General features: G+C 42.5%; 1 protein-coding gene across 2 annotated transcripts in view; it reads right to left on the bottom strand.

The window, feature by feature from the left end:
* Nucleotides 1-19,890, bottom strand: part of uvssa (UV-stimulated scaffold protein A) — a 30,474-nt gene that overhangs the window by 2,762 nt on the left and 7,822 nt on the right. Inside the window, exons 9-13 of one of the 2 annotated variants that reach the window (XM_079556463.1) lie at nucleotides 7,986-8,100; nucleotides 3,759-3,981; nucleotides 3,565-3,696; nucleotides 3,298-3,481; nucleotides 3,100-3,211 (exon numbers count right to left, since the gene is read on the bottom strand). In XM_079556463.1, the coding sequence (XP_079412589.1) occupies nucleotides 3,100-3,211; nucleotides 3,298-3,481; nucleotides 3,565-3,696; nucleotides 3,759-3,981; nucleotides 7,986-8,100 (766 nt within the window). The remainder of the gene's footprint in view (nucleotides 1-3,099; nucleotides 3,212-3,297; nucleotides 3,482-3,564; nucleotides 3,697-3,758; nucleotides 3,982-7,985; nucleotides 8,101-19,890) is intronic. The other variant, XM_079556464.1, reaches the window with a different exon arrangement.

The following is a 19,890-nucleotide window of genomic DNA, read 5'->3' as shown; positions in this document are numbered from 1 at the left end:
GACACTGAAAGGGTGAAGTGTGAAGTGTCTTGTCCAAGGACACAACGACAGTGTGCATTATGTGGGAGCTGGGAATCGAACCCACGACCGTCCGATCACGAGACGACCCGCTCTACCAACTGCGTCACCCTCGCCCCTTATGAATGTGACCGGAAGTGGGCGGGACTGCTGAGTGTCTAAACCTCATCCTCGGCTTCCTGTCGTCAAAGCAAAGCAGCAACACCTCCATGGAGACGAGCTGGTGATGTCCCGCCTCCACCAATGTTACGAGTCTGGTCTATTTTATAACGCATGATTTGCCCATGGGTGACAAGTGTAACCCAGTGGTGACATTGAACCAACATGCCCCTCGAGCACGATTCGAACATCACCCTTTTGCTCAATCCCACTGTCACCCAGGATTTGGGATATCTTGATCTTTTTTCTTATGTTTGAAATGTCACTGTTCACAACAACTTTGTATTGCAGTCATATTACGGGGCACAGAGAAGAAGAAAGTTTTTAACACCAATTGTTTGTTACCACGACATCTTGTGGACTTTGTGAAAGACAGGAAGTGGATCTTGTGCAGTACTTTAAACGAAAAGAAGGTAAAAGATTGGAAAATATAAAAAAGGTGAAAAGAAATCAGAGCAAAACGAGAGGAGAAATGAGAAAGGGCCACAGTCTTTTCAGTCTAATCAGTGTTGCAGCAGGGCTCTTTTCTCTGTCAACACCTCTTAGCCGCTCCAGCTGGGTCCCTGGATCTGAGAAAGAGAAAGATGCAGAGAGAAGGAGGGAGGGATAGAGGGCAGGGGCCAGGCCACACACACCAGGCATGTGGAGTCAGGCTTAGTTCAGATGTGTCCAGCTACGCACCGCTAAGCACACCGCCTATTGTCACTGTGGAGTGTGATATTTATATTGAGCTAATTCAACACTGAGGATTAAACAGCAGGTATGCAATTTGTTGTCATGAAGAATTTAAGGAAATGAGATATGGCATTATCTGACAGTATGACAAAAATGTTGATCCAACACACTGACAAATAAGAGACTGTGCGTTTGCACAAAAGAAGTTGGACTCGACTGGAATGATGATGACTTGTTTATCTACTGTAAATATCATTCAATTAATATAAAGCTGCTGATTACACTGAGTATTGCTGCACACTGCACTATTGGTAACGCATTTATGCAATGTTGTTTTATACATTTTCCACTGTGCATCCAAAGCAGAAGCTCTAATCATGTTAAAGCTGCATTATGGAACTTTTGATTTGAAAACATTTTTCTTTATTAGTGAGAATTTTAAACTTTAGTGACCCGGTGCTTAGCATGGTGCCTTTATTTTCCATCACTGTGGCCTCTATGACGCTCCAGGACCAATTGTTTTCAAGAGTTTCTGATAGGTTTTCACCGCTGACGGAGCTTCTTTCTAGAAAACATACAGAATAATTGACCCTGGAGCGTCGTAGAGACCACTGTGATGGAAAGTAAGGGTTCCGCGCTGACCACTCATACAGCCATTGGGTCACAAAAAGGTCAATTACGCACTTTTTCACAATGTTTCACATGAAAAGTTACATAATGCATCTTTAAATTAGTAAAGAGCAGTAAAGAGTTATGACCTCAGACACATTTGGTCCAGAATCTCTCAAATTCAATTCAAACCTATTTGATTGAAAAAGGTAAATGCAATGGAATCAGCTACATCACTTTTGGCAGTACAGGGCTTGTTAATGTAAACGTTTGATATGAAATACTTAGAAAACTTGACCAAAACAAACTAGTTTTCTTTTATCGTCAGTAGTATGCCCTGCTGCTCGCTTGGCCCGTACACCTGTGCACTGTATACCAGTCTGAAGAGGTAAGAGGGGTTGAGACCACTGGTTCATCGGTTCACTCAGGCCACTGCCCCCCTCCTACTGTGTGAGATTGATTTGTGTGTGTGTGTGTGTGTGTGCGTGTGTGCGTGTGTGTGTGTGTGTGTGTGGCTGGGTGTGAGATTGACTCTTGGATCGATAGTGTACTTGGTAACAAAAGATGCTATTTCACAACTCACTGGACTGCATGCCAGGGCTCCACAAACACTTTAGACAGTGACACTCAGACTGAGGCGGCGGTTAACAAGGCCCCGCTGGCAGCTGCTGGACATCCTGCGGGCTCTCGCTAACCCGCGCGCTCAACAAACGCTCAGGCGCCCAGACCTGCCGCATCACTGTAAAGAGGAGCACTGGGCAGAATCCAGATTTTGGTTTCTCATTTTCTTTCTTCTTTATTCACACTTCAAAGAAAAGTTCACATGGCGTAGTTTAAATGCGTTGAAAATAGCGCCCAGACGTTTTTGCTGTTGTCGTGCTATTGGCAGTATCCCTACTGCCAATCGGTACTTTAACGATACTTGGCTTTCCATACCGATACCTGAACGATACTTTATTTGATACCTATACTAAAATATTTGTCATATAGAACCATAAAACAGATGAATATTGTTGATTTCTTTTCTTTTCTTTTCTTTTCTTTTCTTTTCTTTTCTTTTCTTTTCTTTTCTTTTCTTTTCTTTTCTTTTCTTTTCTTTTCTTTTCTTTTCTTTTCTTTTCTTTTCTTTTCTTTTCTTTTCTTTTGCATTTTTATCATTTGTTTGAGGTGAAACAACCAACAAACATCCTTTAACGACAAAAGGGCAGAAAAAACACTTTTTTTTCAAGTTTTTTTCACGTTTCTCCCCAGATTTTCCTAATGTTTTCCACATTGTTTCCGAAAATGTCCTTACATTTTTCCCATTTTTTTTCTTATTTTTTTCCCCTAAATTTCCCGAATCTTTTTCAAATGTTTTTTTGACATGTTTCCCGAAATGTTCAAATTTCCCCCCAACTTTTTTCAAAAACGTTCACTTGTTTTCCCCGATTTTTTCCCCAATTGAAAAGATAAAAAAATCACCTTGTGTATCACTTTTTTTGCTTTTCAGTTGAATATGTGGATTGTATTTTTTTTTTTCGGTACCTGCTTCTGATACTTTTATATTTTCAATGCCAGTAGAACCTAAACCTTTCTCTCAATACAAGCATTGTTTAACGGTACCCAGCCCTAATTGGCAGCGGGTGAACCACATCTTACCAGGCTGCTCTTGTCTCCTCCTCAGCTCCTCCTGCTCCTCTCTCTTTCGGTCTTCTGGCTTGCAAGGTTTCCCAACCTGGTCTCGTGGAACGATCCGTCCATGGAAAGGACACTGGATAGCGCGATCACAAATAGAAAAATATATATATATCGTCTACATCTCTACTACAAATCCCATCCAAAGCTCTGTAACATTACCTTAACCCTGTCCTGTCTCTGGCACAGCTTGCCGTTTCCCAGCGGAGCTCTGCAGTAGTGGCTGACCGGAGTGAAGCGTCCCGGGAAGGTGATGTACCTGCTACTGCTTTCCGCGGCCAGCTCCTTGTTCTCCGCTTCCTCCTCTGTGTCAATGGGAACCCAGAACTGATGCTGGGACGCAGACCTAGAGGATATGCAACGGGGGGAAAAAATTAATAGATGCCTCATAGCGACGGTATTAGGACACAGATTTGTAGTTCCTGTTACCTGATGATCTTGCCAGCATTGGGTTGATCCTGGCCCCAGTAATAGATATCCAAACCAAAGGGAACCACGGGAGCATCCTTTGCTTTCTCATCTGAAGAAGCAGGCCGAGAAGTAGAGGGTCCTGCTGAGCTACTGGAAAGAAATGTCAAGGATTTACCTGATCAAATGTGAAGTTTGAAAAGTGAGTGGATTACCTGGACTCAGCTGGGAAAGGGAGTTTTTCCTTGAGTAGGCGTATGGTGGCAGCAGCAGAAGTCGGATCTTGCTCCTCTTCTCTGAGGCGCTTTAGCTTCCTGGAAGACGAGAAAGAGGTGGAGGCGGTGGCGGTGGCAGGCGCAGGGGCTGGAGCGACGGAGCGCTTGGCGGGGCACGGTTTCCTGGCTGGTTCTGCTGAGGTAGATGGTAGTGGATCCAAACCTGCAAAAAAGTGTTTTGACTTTTAAAAATAAACTTGATACTAAGCAACTCATTAAAGGCATAAATATTTGAGAAAAGACTGAAAAAATGATCCTAAACTGATACTGTATGTAGATTACCACGTTTGCAAAGTCTAATCTACTACGTAAGGATTAAACAACTCAGTTTTATTGCACAACGTGGAGGCAAAAACACATTCTATATCACTCAAAACTGATTAAAAAGTGAAATAACTCCTGCCCAGGACTTAAAAAAATAAGCAATCAGGCCCCTATGAACAGTTTCAATTCGCAGGACCATGGTATAAGTGGGATAATGCCTCGTCGTGCATTATCCCTTACATAACGCACAGAATTGAGTATTCACCCAGAGTAGACCATGGTAATAATGGCATAAGTAATAAGACCCCATTGAAACAAGGTATATATAAACTGTATTTAGATTTTTTGTTTCCAGAGATTACTATAGTATCAAAATAATTCCTGCCTTTGTGATTGCAAACATTAAAATGTGTGTGCGTGCGTGTGTGTGGTCATCCGAGGGTTGAGCTGGAAGTTCTGAGGGCTTAAAAGGAATTAGCCAAACTCCAACTGCAGGTGAGATCAGAGGAAAGGAGTAAAGTGAGACCTGCCAACACACTGATCGGAGAGATTATTAGAGCCATCAAAGACCTTGACATAACTAGTTAAGATAAGGCCTCATTTGACTTAAACAGACGCGAAAATAAAACAAGATTTGAAAGTATGGGGGGTCAGAGGTGTGTAAAACCTTATGGGAGTGGACAGACATTTTCACAAAACTAATGTTTTCTCAAATCGTTGCTTTCAGAGATTGCGATGCGATATTAATCATATGGCTTAAAGTCTTTTCAACTCACAACAACCAATTTGTGCTGACAGGAACACACTGCCACTTACGTTTTACACGGATAAATCTTGTAATTACTGAGATATAAACTTTAAACAAGGACAGATCATCTTTGTCTATCGTTAAGGGGCAATCCTACCACGGCCTTCACGACAATTTAAAACAATGGGACCTTTATTTTATGCCAATGCAACACACTGAGTACTTTCTATACATTTGTAGTACGTTGCAAACCGATTTGACAATAGCGTGAAGAACGACCTAATTATCCTTTACCTTATCTTGCAATGTTACAAATGTTAATAAATATAGATCGATGGCAGGAAATGTGGATAAAGCGCTATAAGCACCAGTGCGTTTAAAGCTGTGGGGGTGCTAAAAGGAGAAATTTGAGCGAAAAGAGCCAGAGGAAGAGGAGGCAGAAAGAGGTATTGATTTCTTGGGGTTAAGCAGGGCCTGTAATTAAAATGTTAATTTGAGAAGGAGAGAGATAGTGTCCTGACAGCAGAGAGGGGGATAAGAGGCCTGATAATGAGGATGACAGAACGGGACAGGGACGAGCGCAGTGAAAAGGATAGGAGTGGACAGAGAGCTGGGAGGAGAAGGAGCAGGAGAGAAATGAAGGGAATTTACCTTGCAATAATGATAAATACCACCCTGGTCTGAAGAATAGTGTTTCACAGATTGGGAATACTTTGCTTAACCTATTTGAAAATCGAGTCACAGATCTTAATCATTACCACATTGTGTAGTCTGGAATGTATTTAGCGACAAATCATTTTGTAGTGAAGCAACATATGGATTCAAATGTTCATATTTCTCTTATGTTATACAGCAAACAACCTACATTCAGAGACCAAATAAACTACTGCAGATCCATTCCAATGCCCTCAATCCATGTTTTACCTCTTAAACCCCTCCCTTTGTGTGAAATCCCATTGATTGGTCAGGACAAACCTTCGGTATATCACGATAAGCTGCGACCCAAATGAAAACATTCAACGTATGATAAAAATGATTTGTAGTTTAGCCCCATTTTAGTAAATTAAAACACAGTATTCCCTTACAGAGTCTGGGTGGTTCAAGCATTTACGAGACGGACTATTAGCCTCCGAAAGTGACAAAAGAGCAACCAAAATACGATGAAAGACCTACAAAAACGTGACGCAAACACAACAAAGAATAGCGATGAAAACAAGGGTGAAAACGTGTTATAAAAACACACAAAAAAGCATAAAAATTTGACAAAAACGCGACAAAAAAGAGATGAAAAAGCATAAAACATGTGATAAAAAAATAATGAAAAGCCACAAAAAGTGATGAAGATGTGACAAAAACGCAAGCCAGAAAAAAAAACATGACAAAAGTGTTGACAACATGGTGAGGAAAATCATCTGTTCAGATCACTTTTGCAGGTCTGAGTTTCCAAATGAGGCGTTACACTGACCTATAGGCTGTAAGATCTCCAGTCGAGAAGCTTTAAGATGTGGGTAAAGCCGAACTCAAAATGACATATTACAAAAGGTTCTAAGCCCGACTCCTTAACACTTTTCAGTTTTCAGTGCCGATTGCACGCGACTCTGCCCAGATTACTAAATGATAGAGCAGTGCGGTACAACATATTGGCTGCAACAAAGTGTGTAAAAAAGTGGGTGGTAAAAAACTCTGCGCGGGGCTAATAGCGGCTCATTAAAAAGGTTGCATTGTTAATTTGCTTTGGCCTCTGTAGATCATTACCTAACCCACTAATCACCCTGACATCACACACACAGCTGTTTTGGCCACATCAGATACTATCTAATTACTTTAGCGTCTAATTGATTAGTAATGGAGGGAGGGAGGACAGAGGAGCGGCCCCTTTGTAGGTAAAGACTGCGAGCATGTGCTGCTGGATGTAATGACTCAGGGAACCAGTGGGAGCGGGGGGGGGTTTACAGCTGAAGCCAGGTCAAAGATCACAGAGACACCACAACAGGGGAGCAACTGATGGGGAAAAAAAAAAAAAACAGCACTGTCCACAGCATGTTTGGGTTATGGCACCATTAACACAGACACAACAGAAGGAACATCAGATAAGCCATAAATGAATATATATGAGTGATGGAGTACCAATATGGCTGACGGAGCAACAGGGAGACAGCTTTAGTGTCGCCTCTGGCCTAGCGCCTCCATATAACCGCTCATAATGATATTAACAGCATTCAAATTCCAATGATTAAAAACAAAAAGAGATGTTGGTTTGCAGCTGACTGTGCAATACACCGTAAAGGTACTTTGTTTAATGACCTGAACATTTGACCTGTGACCTAGCGCGCTGCCCGCAAGCTAAACATGATCCATACAAGGGGGCAATACAATGCAGCCACGTCTCCCAGAAGAAACGGCGCTGCGACAGTCAATCATATGTAGCTATAGGAGAGAGTGGAGGTAAATGGATGTGTTGACAGCTCTGAATCCATCACAGATAGACAGAGTAAACACTCGGGGTAAAAAACTATTTGTCTCCATTACAGAGCTGGCATGCTTTCCCCAAATCAGCGGCAAACAAATATGTGAGCCAAACCCAGAATTGAAAATAACATTAAGGCTTCACTACGACGCCGGGGCTGCCTGATTCCAAGTATCACCCAAATTCAGCTAGTGAAAAACTGTCAATAAAGATGAGGATGGGGGGGAAATGACACCCCTTCAACCATAATAAAACTTTACTAATGATGTTCATTCTTCACCAGCAGACTTCTGCGTTAATAACTGCAAGTCTTTTAGCCTCGAAGCTAAAGGCTAACGTTAATTTGACACCAACAAATGGTAAAGGAGCATCGAAAATCGTTCTTATTCAAACATATATTTAAATTCTCCTCTCATCTCTCATCCTATGTCCTGTATTTTTTGTAACTGTCGTAAAACATGGACAGGTAGTCGCCGTTACCCTACACTAGCCAACAGTTAGCCTATTGGAAGCAGGTTGCGCTGAGTCTGCACAGCTGGCCAGTGTTTGAAGTGTCTGCAGCACGTGTGTTTATTTACTGAGAGCCTGTGTGAATCCAACAGGATCAGGGATGCAGCAGGTCTCCTTTTGTAGTTTAAACTCTTTATTTACCCACACGTCACACCAGCCTCAGTAAATGAAAACGTACCATACTCTGCTCGCAGGTGCTCTGGAATGTGCGGCTCATAGCCTTCCTTTTCTGGGACTTCATCAAAATCAGCGTCATCGTCGTCATCCTCATCCCCATCTGCAGACGCTTTCACCTGAAAACAGAAGGAAACAGGTGTGAAAGGTTGAAAAGGGTCGGATATCAAGATGCTGGTCCTTAGGATTATGACAAGGCCTGGTACATTTAATGGGTTGATAAAATATTTAAAGGCACACTGCGTAACATTTTGGACCATACTGTTGCCATCAGTACAAAACATGCTCTTAATGAGCAGCCCGACACAAACAATTTAATTACTGTAATGGGTAATCGAAGAATGGATTTGGATGAGAACCTAACCTGTTTAAATCTCAAATTCTGCCGACTTTAGTCACATCACCATGGAGACGAGCTGGAGACGTACCCACTCCTGGTAAAGTTACAGTCCTGTTTTAGGAGAGCTGAGCGCTCACAGCAAAAGCTCATGTTTGTTTGTACATTTATGAGGTATTTTTCAATGATGAAAATATCTGTAATAAAATAAACGCTTGTATTTCAATTTTATTTTTTGGGCAAAATTCGACACAGTGTGGCTTCAAGAAGGGCTACATGATGCTGGAAAAAAAACTATTTTTTTTTCTGACAAGTATTGCGATTAGATTTGCAAACATTTCAATTTCCGCCTGGGCCTGCAATTTGATGTAACTTAAAGCAGAACTAAGTAACATACCCCTAGAGGCCATAAGCGCCACTGCAGGTGTCGTAGCATGTTGCGTGTTTTTACTCATTAATTGTCTGTGAGAGTAAATACTGCGCTGACAAAAAAGACAAAGGGAGAGAGGAATATTGTCCATTTTCACTCAAACCTGGCTGTAAACACAGTTTAAGTGGCGCTAGCCCGCAGTTAGCTTTGCCCATTAGCCTGTTAGCTTCTTCTTGGTGATTCTATTAGCGTGTAATGCAACCCGGTGCAGGCAAAGTTGCAAGAGTGTTTTTCTGGCCAGAGACATATTACTTCTTTAAAGAGGGGGTATTATGCTTTTTTCAGCCACATAGCACCAGTCTATATCACACTACAATGATGACGAGACCGTCTGTTGGTCTGTAAATGCAGTGAATTAGAATAACTGCCTTGTATAAAATTGCTCTTTCAAAATGGTGGTAGCAAATGACTTGAAATAGGCCCCTGTCTCTTTAAGAACCTCTGACCCTTTGCGACACGCCCCCTCCACACGCTGTCTGGCATCACAACAAACACTACGCTCGTTGTCTCAACTGTATTGAAACTACGATCGGTGCATTTTAATTTTTATTGTTGGAAAGGAGCTACTGTTTATCACTTTGTGAACAATGGCCACACAGGATATTATTTGGAGACAAACCTTCCACACCGGACGCTTGGAAGGGGCTCTTGCCTGAAAAATAACTGCTGTTTGGAGGCTCTCTCTTTGCATCTGCCATGCCCTATGGATCTCTAACTATACCCCCATGGACGACACCAGGATCTGCAGGAGCCCATACCATTCAAAGACGGACATTATCTGTGCAGGTGGACAGTGGTTTTTCGAGGTTACCCCGTTAGCTTGTTATAATCGACTACAGCTCATTGTTGATGAAAAGTCTGCAATAAACCACAAATGTGTAAAGCCAGGCTCATTGTGTGATCATCGTAAAGGCTGCTTCGAGTAGTTGCTGCTTTATTGACGTTATTTGTGCATAATATGCTGCCTGTTTTCAATGAATGTTGTGAAGGTGAAGGTTGTTAGCTTGCCGCGGCTAATAGTGCCTTAGCTCCGGGAGAAACCACTCGGCTACGACTCACTGTAGATGAAATGTGAGCAATAAACTACACAATCAACAAGCCAGGCTCCGTGTGTGATCACCATAAAGGCTGCTTCAAGCAGTTGCCTGTTTTAGTGACGTTTTCAATGCATAATATGCTGCTTGTATTCAGTGAATTTTCCCGTTAGCTTGTCGCGGCTAGCTTGTTAGCTCCGGGAGAAAACCACTCGGCTATGACCCATTGTAGATGAAATGTGAGCAATAAACTTCCAAATCAACAAGCCAGGCTCCGTGTGTGATCATTGTTAAACGGTTCTTCATGTGTGTGGTGGTTTTATTGACTTTATGTGTGCATATTTCTCGTTTTCACGTGATGACTCGAGGTTTAGCTTAGCATTAGCTTTCTCCGGAGGCTCTGTGCATCATCAATGCCCTATATTCCCAGCGCAGAACCAGACACTGAAATAAGTGTTCTTGTCACCGGTTTTAATCCTGGGTGTTTAGGTAACAGAAACACTGATGTGTGTCTTTGTAAAAGTCTGCTGTGGCTCCGGTTCACAACACATGAAGCTAATCCTCCATGATGACTCTGTTTACATCTTAGGGCTACACACTGCGGCGAGGGGGTTCTGCTGAGGGGCAGTGGTTGGTTACTCGGCTGGTGACGAAAGGTCGGAGGCGTATCCTGGAGGTCGGAGGCGTTTCCTGAAGGAATCAGGCGTTTTATCCCTAAAATGGCTGCCATCGGAGTTTTTACAGATTACTCGAAAATACGTGAATGTGCTAAGGCAACACTTCAGGCATGTTTTTAATGAGGGAATGACTTAATAACATGATGTAAAGCTTGAAAAAGTCGATTTTGCATAATAGGCCCCCTTTAAGTAATATTAAGTGATATTATTATAGCAACGAATCAGAATCCCTGATGCCATAACTTTCACCAATGAACCTGGCTGTCACATGCAAAGGGAATAAGGGGTGGAATTCAGGTCCAACGAGGAGGGGATTGGAGGGAGCTTGATTGTTTACTTTCTCTCCCCTCATTTTGCAAACTTTTGAACAATCACTTTACCCATGTGACTGAAAACTTACATTAGAACTACAAACCGATTAGACACCAATTTATAGTTACTGATAGGTGTGTAGTCAGAGTCGTGTAGGTGGTGATTTGTTTAAATTATACTCCTTTTATTATAATCCTTTTCCTGATATAGAGTGATGTAAGCCTATACCAAAAATCTTGTTTGACATAACATTACGCCTTTGCTTTTACCTATTTTTTTTATTGTTTGTGATCAACACTCGACCACATCTAACCAATAAAGGTTGAAATCACATGAGGAAATAAGCAACGTTATCAATAACACTTAAATAATGATATTCTTTGACTTTGCAAATGGAGGTGGCGCGCTCCTCTTCACTCTTCACTGGACCACTCATTGACAGTGGTCTGTGTGTGAGAGGTGCTCTTATGAGCTGCTATCAGCACTAAGCAGGATTTATGGTTTTTAATTTCCCGCTGCGGTTGTTAGCCATTGGCTGGGCTACAATGCAGAACACAACAGTCCTATGCACCAGGGTCATTTCCATAACCCAAACGTGTGCGTGTGTGTGTGTGTGTGTGTGTGTGTGTGTGTGTGTGTGTGTGTGTGTGTGTGAGAGAGAGAGAGCTATGCCTTTAACAGCTCAAGACACACACCGCCGCCTCCAAGCACAATAATGGCAGTGATTAGCATTATGAGGAGCAATAAAAGCTAACGTTAAACTAACTTCCTATTCCCAAAGGCCTCTTTTTCATTAGCCTGTCTGCGTGTGTGTCGCCGCTGATAAAGCCCAAGAGAACGGTCGCATTCGTTTACAAATGATGAGTCCAGAGATGATTACGGAAACGCAGCCACTCGGGCATGCGCGCGTGAAGAGGGCACCGTAACCAAAGTGTAGGACAGGCGCAGCTAACCGTGCCCAAGTCCTGAACACACCTCCACCAGCGGCAATTAACACTTTAAGTTACAAGAACGCAATTGGTTAACAGCAAATCAACAATTAAAGCCTAATTAGATCCAATTAAAAAATGACGAAAGAACAAGAGGCATGGAAGAATGAAGAGTCGACAATTCAAAGGCAGTATTGTTCACTGATTATCATGCTTGTGCTTATGTTATATCAATGACATTTACCAGAATAAAAGCATTATTGTTTTTAGAAATGTGGCTTCCTCAGAGTAATCCCACCATCAACATGCACAACAGGCTACTCTCCACCTAGGTAATCCTGACCAAGAAGCGAATTGAGGTTATAGACATTAATTCTCAGCATGAACATTTTACATTATATAATTTGAAAAAATGTCCATGTAAGGATAAGGCAGCAATGACACAGAAGCTGGTCAGGTTTTTTGCCTGGAGCTCCCCCTGCTGCCAACAGTGGGAACACGGTTTTAGCATCAGCTCGCAGGTCGATGATGCCGTGATGAACACACCTCGAGGGCATATCGGCTCTGAACAAGTTCGGTGACGGATTATTGTGGAGGACTGTGATGTGTTTCAGCTGATGCAATATAATCCAGGAGACCCGAGCGCTTGAGCAAATGACCAAACAGGATTAATCAAGCAAAAATATCCAGGGATCTTTTTAATTAAGGAACAACATTACAATAGCTAAACAAGTTGATTTTGCATTGTATGACTTCTTTAAAGCAGTACTAAGTAACTCATGCCCCTAGAGGCCATGAGCGCCACTGCAGGTATCGTAGCATGCTACGTTTTTTTACTCATTAATTGTCCGTGAGAGTAAATACTATACTGACAGAAAAGAAAAAGAGAAGAGGGATATTGTAGATCCAATTACACAATGAAGATAATTGTTTTCACTCAAACTTGGCTGTAAATACTGTTGAAGTGGTGCTAGGCCGCAGTTAGCCTTGCCCATTAGCCTGTTAGCTTCTTCTTTGTGATTCTATTGCGTGTGTGTGTGTGCGAGTGTGTGTTGCGCAGGTAGGGAAGTTGCAAGGGTGGGTTTCTGGCCAGAGATATCAGGGGGAGATGAAAGACATTATCCCATCAAGACTTGTATTACACCCAGAGGGACTAAAGGAAATATTGCGGTTGTTCTCTCATCATAAACATACCTGGAGTTGTGTTTCCAGCCACTGACACTTCTGTGAGTATGAGTAATAATCTCTGGATCTTACGTGGCAGCTCCTCCATGTCCTACGTATCCAGGAAATGCTTTCCTTACCTCTCAATCCCTTGCAGCGTAAAACACTTGTCGTCGCTTCACTACAGCAACACAGGCCACTCGGGCCATTTTTTTCTGTGCTTTGTGTTTTTCTTTTTAGATGGATAAAGTTAACTACTTGTTTAGATCAATCCTTTTCAAACAAAGTGTAAGATAGTGACAAGATAATATGATAATATGGTGAACGTATGGTTTTCAACCATTGACATGCATTTATATGTAAAGGAACTTGGCAGTGGCAAACATCACTAAGGAATTAACTTAATATATATATATATATATATATATATATATATATATATATATATATATATATATATATACAAGATTCCCCCAGTATCACTTACCATTTTGGAATGCTTAGTCTATCTCCTACTTTTATTAAAAAATAAGTTACAAAGAAAAAGTCTGTGATAAACTACAGCATAAAGTAATAGACTCCAAAAGTCTAAAAAAGTTACCGCAAATGCTTCTGTAATCTATCGAAAAAGCAGTGCCCTGCAAAGATCCTTACTCTTGATCTTATTTATCCTTTGGAGACAGGATGCAGTTCCACAAGTGCCCCATTCTCACCACCGAGCCAAACTTTCGGCATTACTCTGTCCCGCTGCCTCACTCCCTCATCCGCTGCACAATGAAACACATCTATATACACACAGATATAGTCAGTGTTGGTTTTGTGCTTGTCGGCTGTAATCCAGCCTAGTTTATTCTGTTCTGATCAATGACCTACGACTAAGAAGTGATCGCCTGGCTGGGGGAAAAGCCTGCCCTAACATCATCCCTTTTCCCCACCGTTCTTTCTGCCTCTTTGTCTCTAATTCACCTTAATTTAACCGTGATAGCATCGGGTGCTGTCGGCCGCGCTGGCAGAGCTGTAAGTCTCGCAGCAGAATTAGCTTTCCACCAGAAACATTTTGCTGACGGGGAGCGTGGCTTAAAAATATGGCCTCTATTCCCCCGCACATGGCTACGCGAGGGGCTGCTTTGCATCTTAACAGAGATTTGGTTTATACACCAGAGCGCGCGCTGCAAGGCTGGGAGAAACTATATAAAATAAAAGGTAAGAGAAGATAGCTCAGAGGAGATAAAAGCAGTTTCTTTAACTGAAACTCAAGATTTAGCAGACAAATTAGAAGTGATGGTTTAGGTAAAGCAGGGCCATGAGTCACTGTAATAGGAAAAAGGCACAAAACAAATACTCGTAACTTTCACGGTAAAAACGCAGCACGACGGAAATAAAAATTGTTTCGGGAAGGAGCAGAATAAATAAAAAAAAGTTGTTTAAGTAAAGAAAGGTGATATGTTACTGTAAAGGTAAAGCTTACTCACAGTTAAAATAAAGAAGCGAGCTAAATGGGAAATAGAGGCTGAAAAAAAAAAATAATAGTTCGCTAAAAAGCAAATAAGGATCTAAAGAAGCAGTGGGGGCTTGATGGCAGGGCAATGCATTACAGCCACGGGTGCTACTTCAACCAACTACGGAGACAAATACTCTCTTGCCATTAAGACTGCAGGCAGTCATGAAGTGTCTAACTATGTGAGTGCAAGTAACCGCTTTGTTGTCCACTGCCATGCGTAATATGCTTCAATCTGGAATGTGATACATACAAAGTTGCTGACCACGGAGTCCTGAAGCAAATATTTCATTGCATTTGATTAAATTTAGGTAAAGTTCAATAAACATGGTTCTTTGAGTCCCGTAAGAACTGTGTAATAAAATGAAATCTTTATTCACTTTATTCACAACAACTTCAAGGACAATTATGTTTGGCAGTACAAGTTTGCACCAGTAACACAGTAGTTACAGTATATCGAGTATCCTACGTTCTGACTTAAGTCAATATCAAGACGACTTTTGTAAACGATTCTGAAAAAGTCCAGTAATTGGATTAAAAATTATGCCCCTACAGGTTTCCTCCTAACTCACGTTTTTAGAACATGTCTTACTGCATCCAATTTAAATAAGACTCTAATCCTTTAGAAAATGATGCGAGGGCACTGCCTCGGACAACTGCACCTCTGACTTCATTTGTCTCTTGGCAAGTTTGATGGTGCCGTGTTTAAAAACCCATTCAATCTTATAAACCAAAAATTAAATGTAGTCGACTGAGATGGGCACTCAGTGCATCTGCTATTTATATGCTAATGTACACTCAGGCTGCCAAGGTCTGGCAAATTATTACTGCGCAGCCATAAGTCAGGTGTACGGCCGACAGGGAGGGGCTGGCTAACCATCACAGAAACACACAGAGTATAAGGAGTCGCCCAATGAGAAGAGGAGGAGGAGGCGAGAGCAACTTTAGAGGCGCGTCTCCACTGACAACTTAATAGAACTCGCGCACACTGCTCCGCAAGAAGAGATTATTGCAGTCTGCATTTAGAGCTGAAATGGAAATGTCTTTGTAACAACGGCATAATCAACAAACATTTTATTTAAATGAAAGCAATGAGACGCAAATGAGAAGCACCGCTCAGCTCCCACATTATACACAACACATAAAACAAGGTCACATTCAGGCACTGCAAATGAGTTTAAGAGCACACCAAAGAACTTTACAATTAGTCCATGGGCCAAACCCCAAAATCTGGCATATCGGTACCGAAAAGGTGGCAAAGGCTATCATTGATTTTTAAGCAGGTCCATGTCTGAGGTTTATATTTTTGTATGATAGCCTTTTCAGAGTTACAGCTTTATCATAGTTTTCAGCTGTTGAAGCGAACCACCCCCTTGTCAAAAAAGTCGCTTTTGACACTGGTCCATATTTTGGTTTAGGCCATTTCCAGCCCATTAGATACTGATTTACACATTGTATTTGGTATCATTGTAAAGAAGACATTTTCATGTTTCATTTGAACCCAAATGTACTACTCTGTGACTATTACCGTGGTAACCATAGCTCCTCAAACACAAACCTGAGGACGTTTTTTCACCATTTTCACAAAAACAGTTTTACTATGTTTAACGCTGTTTCTTCAAGGAACATCACAGAGACAAATGGTTGATACTGGGAAACTCTCTAGACTCTGAGGATTCAGGAAATGTATAACATGTCAGTACTTTCTCAGCTTAAGGCCTCACAGTGAGCCACGAAGTAAAAGAATGTCCACCTCACATGAGCCTCTCCCATTGAAATAAGCCTAAATCTGCCATTCTAAGGTTGGAACAGCTGGTGAGACTTTCTGTCCAGGACAGGCCAATGCAACTTGAACATACATTTAGAAAAATTACAATTATTCTGTATAATACACTGCTCACAAAAACTTAGGGCACACTCAAAAAACACATCCTAGATGTCAATCAATTCAATTTTTTGGTTGAAAATCTTTATTCATAGTGTAGGGCAATGTGTTGAGAAAAAAATAACATAAGAATGATAAATGGAAATCAAATTCTCAGCCCCTGGAGGTCTGGATCCAAAATTATAGTCAAAATCAAAGTGACAAATCAGGTCACTGGTTGATCCAAATTCTGTAGAAATTCCTCCAAACGAGTCTGTATCATCCTCAGTAGTGTGTGTGGCCTCCACGTGCCTGAATGCACTCCCTACAACGCCTGGGCAGCTCCTGATGAGACCACGGATGTCCTCCTGAGGGATCTCCTCCCAGACCTGGATTAGAGCATCAGTCAGCTCCTGGACAGTCTGTGGTGCGACGTGGCGTTGATGGTCTTACAATAGGTCTGAGGATCTCATCCCGGTCCCCAATGCCGGTCAGGGAACCTCTGGCTCGCACATGGAGGGCTGTGCGGCCCTCCAATGAACTGCCTCCCCAGACCATCACTGACCCACCACCAAACTGGTCATGCTGGATGATGTTGCAGCAGCAGAACGTTCTCCAGGGCGTCTCCAGACTCTGTCACGTCTGTCACATGTGCTCAGAGTGAACCTGCTCTCATCCGTGAAGAGCCCAGGGCACCATTGACCAATCTGCCAATCGCTGTGTTCTCGGGCAAATGCCAATTGGGCTGCACGGTGTTGGGCAGTAAGCACCGGCCCAACGCCCTCATGGAGTCGGTTTCTGACCGTTTGAGGACCAACATGCACATTTGTGGCCCTCTGGAGGTCATTTTGTAGGGCTCGGGCAGTGCTTCTCCTGTTTCTCCGTGCACAAATGAGCAGATAGCGGTCCTGCTGCTGGGTTGTTGACCTTGGTCGGCCCCCCCCAGGTCTCCTGGTGTACTGGCCTGTCTCCTGGTATCTCCTCCAGGCTCTGGACACTGCGCTGGGAGACACAGCAAACCTTCTTGCCACAGCACGAATGGACTTGCCATTTTGGATGAGCATCACTCCCTGAGCAGCTTCTGTGGGTTGTAGATGCCTCCTCATGATGCCTCTAGTGGTGAGAACACTGGACAAATGCAAAAGTGTTCCAAAAATACAGTACAAAGGATGAAGACAGGGAAATGGTCTGTGGTCACCACCTGCAAAACAATTCCTCTTCTGGAGTGATCTTGCTAATTGCCTCTCATTTCCACCTGTGTCTGTTTAATTTCCACAACACCAAGTGAAACTGATTCACAATAAGCGTGGGTGGCTTCCTAACTGGACAGTCTGATATCCCAGAAATTTGACTGACTTGGAGTTACATTGTGTTTTTTGAGTGTGCCCTAAGTTTTTGTGAGCAGTGTATAAACTGTATCCTAAATTGTAAAAAAAATATCGATATTATGTAGCCTACACAATGCACTCACTGACAGTCTCATTTACTTTCACTCATTCACTACTGAAACCACATCATTTTACATTTGTATTTGGTAAATGAATAACATTTCTAGTGACACTCTAGCGACTTGCAGACACCATTGTCTTTTGCTTCTAGAGAGTTGTGCAGTCGAATAGCCCTCGGGACAAAGACAAAAGGGGTTTTACTATCGCTAGATTTTGAGTCCAAAGCTAGGTTAGAAGTACCAAGGTGTTCTACCGTACTAGAAATGGATTCTACAGAAAATTGACTCAGGGGACATGAAACGAAAAGAACAACATGCAAACTCTACACAGAAAGGTCTCACATGGCCTGGGATATCGAACCCAGGAACGTCTTGCTGTGAGGTGACAGCTAGACATTCAGTCACTCTTGAATCCCCTTGTACAAAAACCATGATGCTGATAGAAAAGGGCGAAGGGAATACCTTTATGTCCAAGAAGACACACAAACTGCAGTTGGTTAGACAGTTGGTTATCCAAGAACCAAGCTTTTCCTGCAACAGTTGACAATAGCAACTCGTGACCAATGGCAATGTTCTTCCAACCAGACTCCGCGACCGGGAAGGGTCGAGGGAGAAAGGTGGTGTAAGAGTGGGGGTGAATTACGGCTGAGTAAAACCTGGAAACATAGCAGGACCGGCTTTACATCTTTTTCTCTCAGATACGGACAGTGGTTAGCTCAAGTTTTTAGTTTGATCTGATAGAGCTTATAGAAGCCCATAACACTAAAGGAAGAACATGAGGCAGCACGATGTTACCTAGGAAAAGAATGTGGGTCTTGTCTTGTTTGGAGCAGCGCTGTCCTTGCGCCAGGTGGAAGATCTGGCCCAAAAAGTGTTGAATGCGCAGGAGAGATTGCATGCCCTCAGTGGTTAGTCTTAGTGCTTATCGTTCTCTTGCCTCTCAGCAGGAAGTTCAATTTAGGTGTTTTTGTGTGGAGTTTACATCCTCTGTCTGTGTCTGGACAGACTTTTTTGGGGTGCTTTGGTTTCTTCAATCAACGTAAAAGATGCACAGGAGGATAATCCTCTAACTTGGTGATTCTGAACATGAGCATGGCTGTCCACTGCTCCGGACATGTTCCAGGGGCTCCTGACATGTTCCAGGGGCAGATGGATGGGTTAAATGGTTAATTATTGCAAAGGGACAATAACGTACAGCTTCGATCTGTGGCTCCAATGCATTATCTGAATTACAGTTCACAAACAGTTGTAAAAGTTCGGAATATCCATAAATCTTCACTTTGTTGTCTTCTTCTGGACCTCGATCCGTTCTCTGTGCATGTCCAAATCTAGAATCAATCGGCCTCAGACCCTTGTTCTTCTGCATTGTCCTCACCCCTTCCCTATGCATACTTGCTGTTTTTCATCTCCTCATACAACATTCATGTGCAACTTGGTGAGTCCAGTCTGAGCATATGAAGTATCTTCAAAAACACAAATTTCAACAAAAGGACTCTTGTGATACATTCCTTGTGCTGGATAAAGTATTCTCATGCTACAATTTGCATGTTCTTTTTTCACTCTATACTTGTTGAGGTGTTGAGATAAAATGTGCACAAGAGGCAACAAGAGACTATCCCAAACAGGAATGGTTTCAGAGGTGGAGCCTGCCGAGCTTCCGAGAGACAGTTTTCTAGCTGCATTTGACTGGGCTCGATATAACTATTGTCAGCCTGAGGTGATACTGAACCCTGCAGAGGTGGCACAGTCCAGGATGACAACTCAATAAGTGCCATCGCCAAAAGATTTGTTTCCAGCATATTCTGAAGAGCATGAAGAAAAATTCAGGATATGGGCACAACTCTACATTTAAACCTCCACAATCATCAACAGGTTTGTTATCTGATAAGTTATGATGGGAAAAGCAGCGGCTCTATTCCAAGCTCCTCTTAGTTGACTGAGGAAACTCCTTTCAGCCGCCTGTATCTGCGATCTTGTCCTTTTGGTCATTACCCAGATCTTATGACCATAGGTGAGGGTAGAACATAGATCGATCAGTAAATCAGCTCCCTCTTCACCACAACAGTCACAGTAACAACGATCACTGCCGATGTCGCACTGATCCGTCTATCGATCTCACGCTCCATCCGTCCCTCACTCGTGAACACGACACTGAGATACTTGAACTCCTCCACTCCACTTGAGGCAAGGCCTCTCCATCGACCTGTAGAGGGGAAG

This window comes from Gobius niger, assembly GCF_951799975.1.
Source record: "Gobius niger genome assembly, chromosome: 5".
NCBI classification, from domain to species: domain Eukaryota; kingdom Metazoa; phylum Chordata; class Actinopteri; order Gobiiformes; family Gobiidae; genus Gobius; species Gobius niger.
The sequence above is the reverse complement of the archived record's forward strand: the minus strand, read 5'-3'. Positions and strand labels throughout refer to the sequence as shown.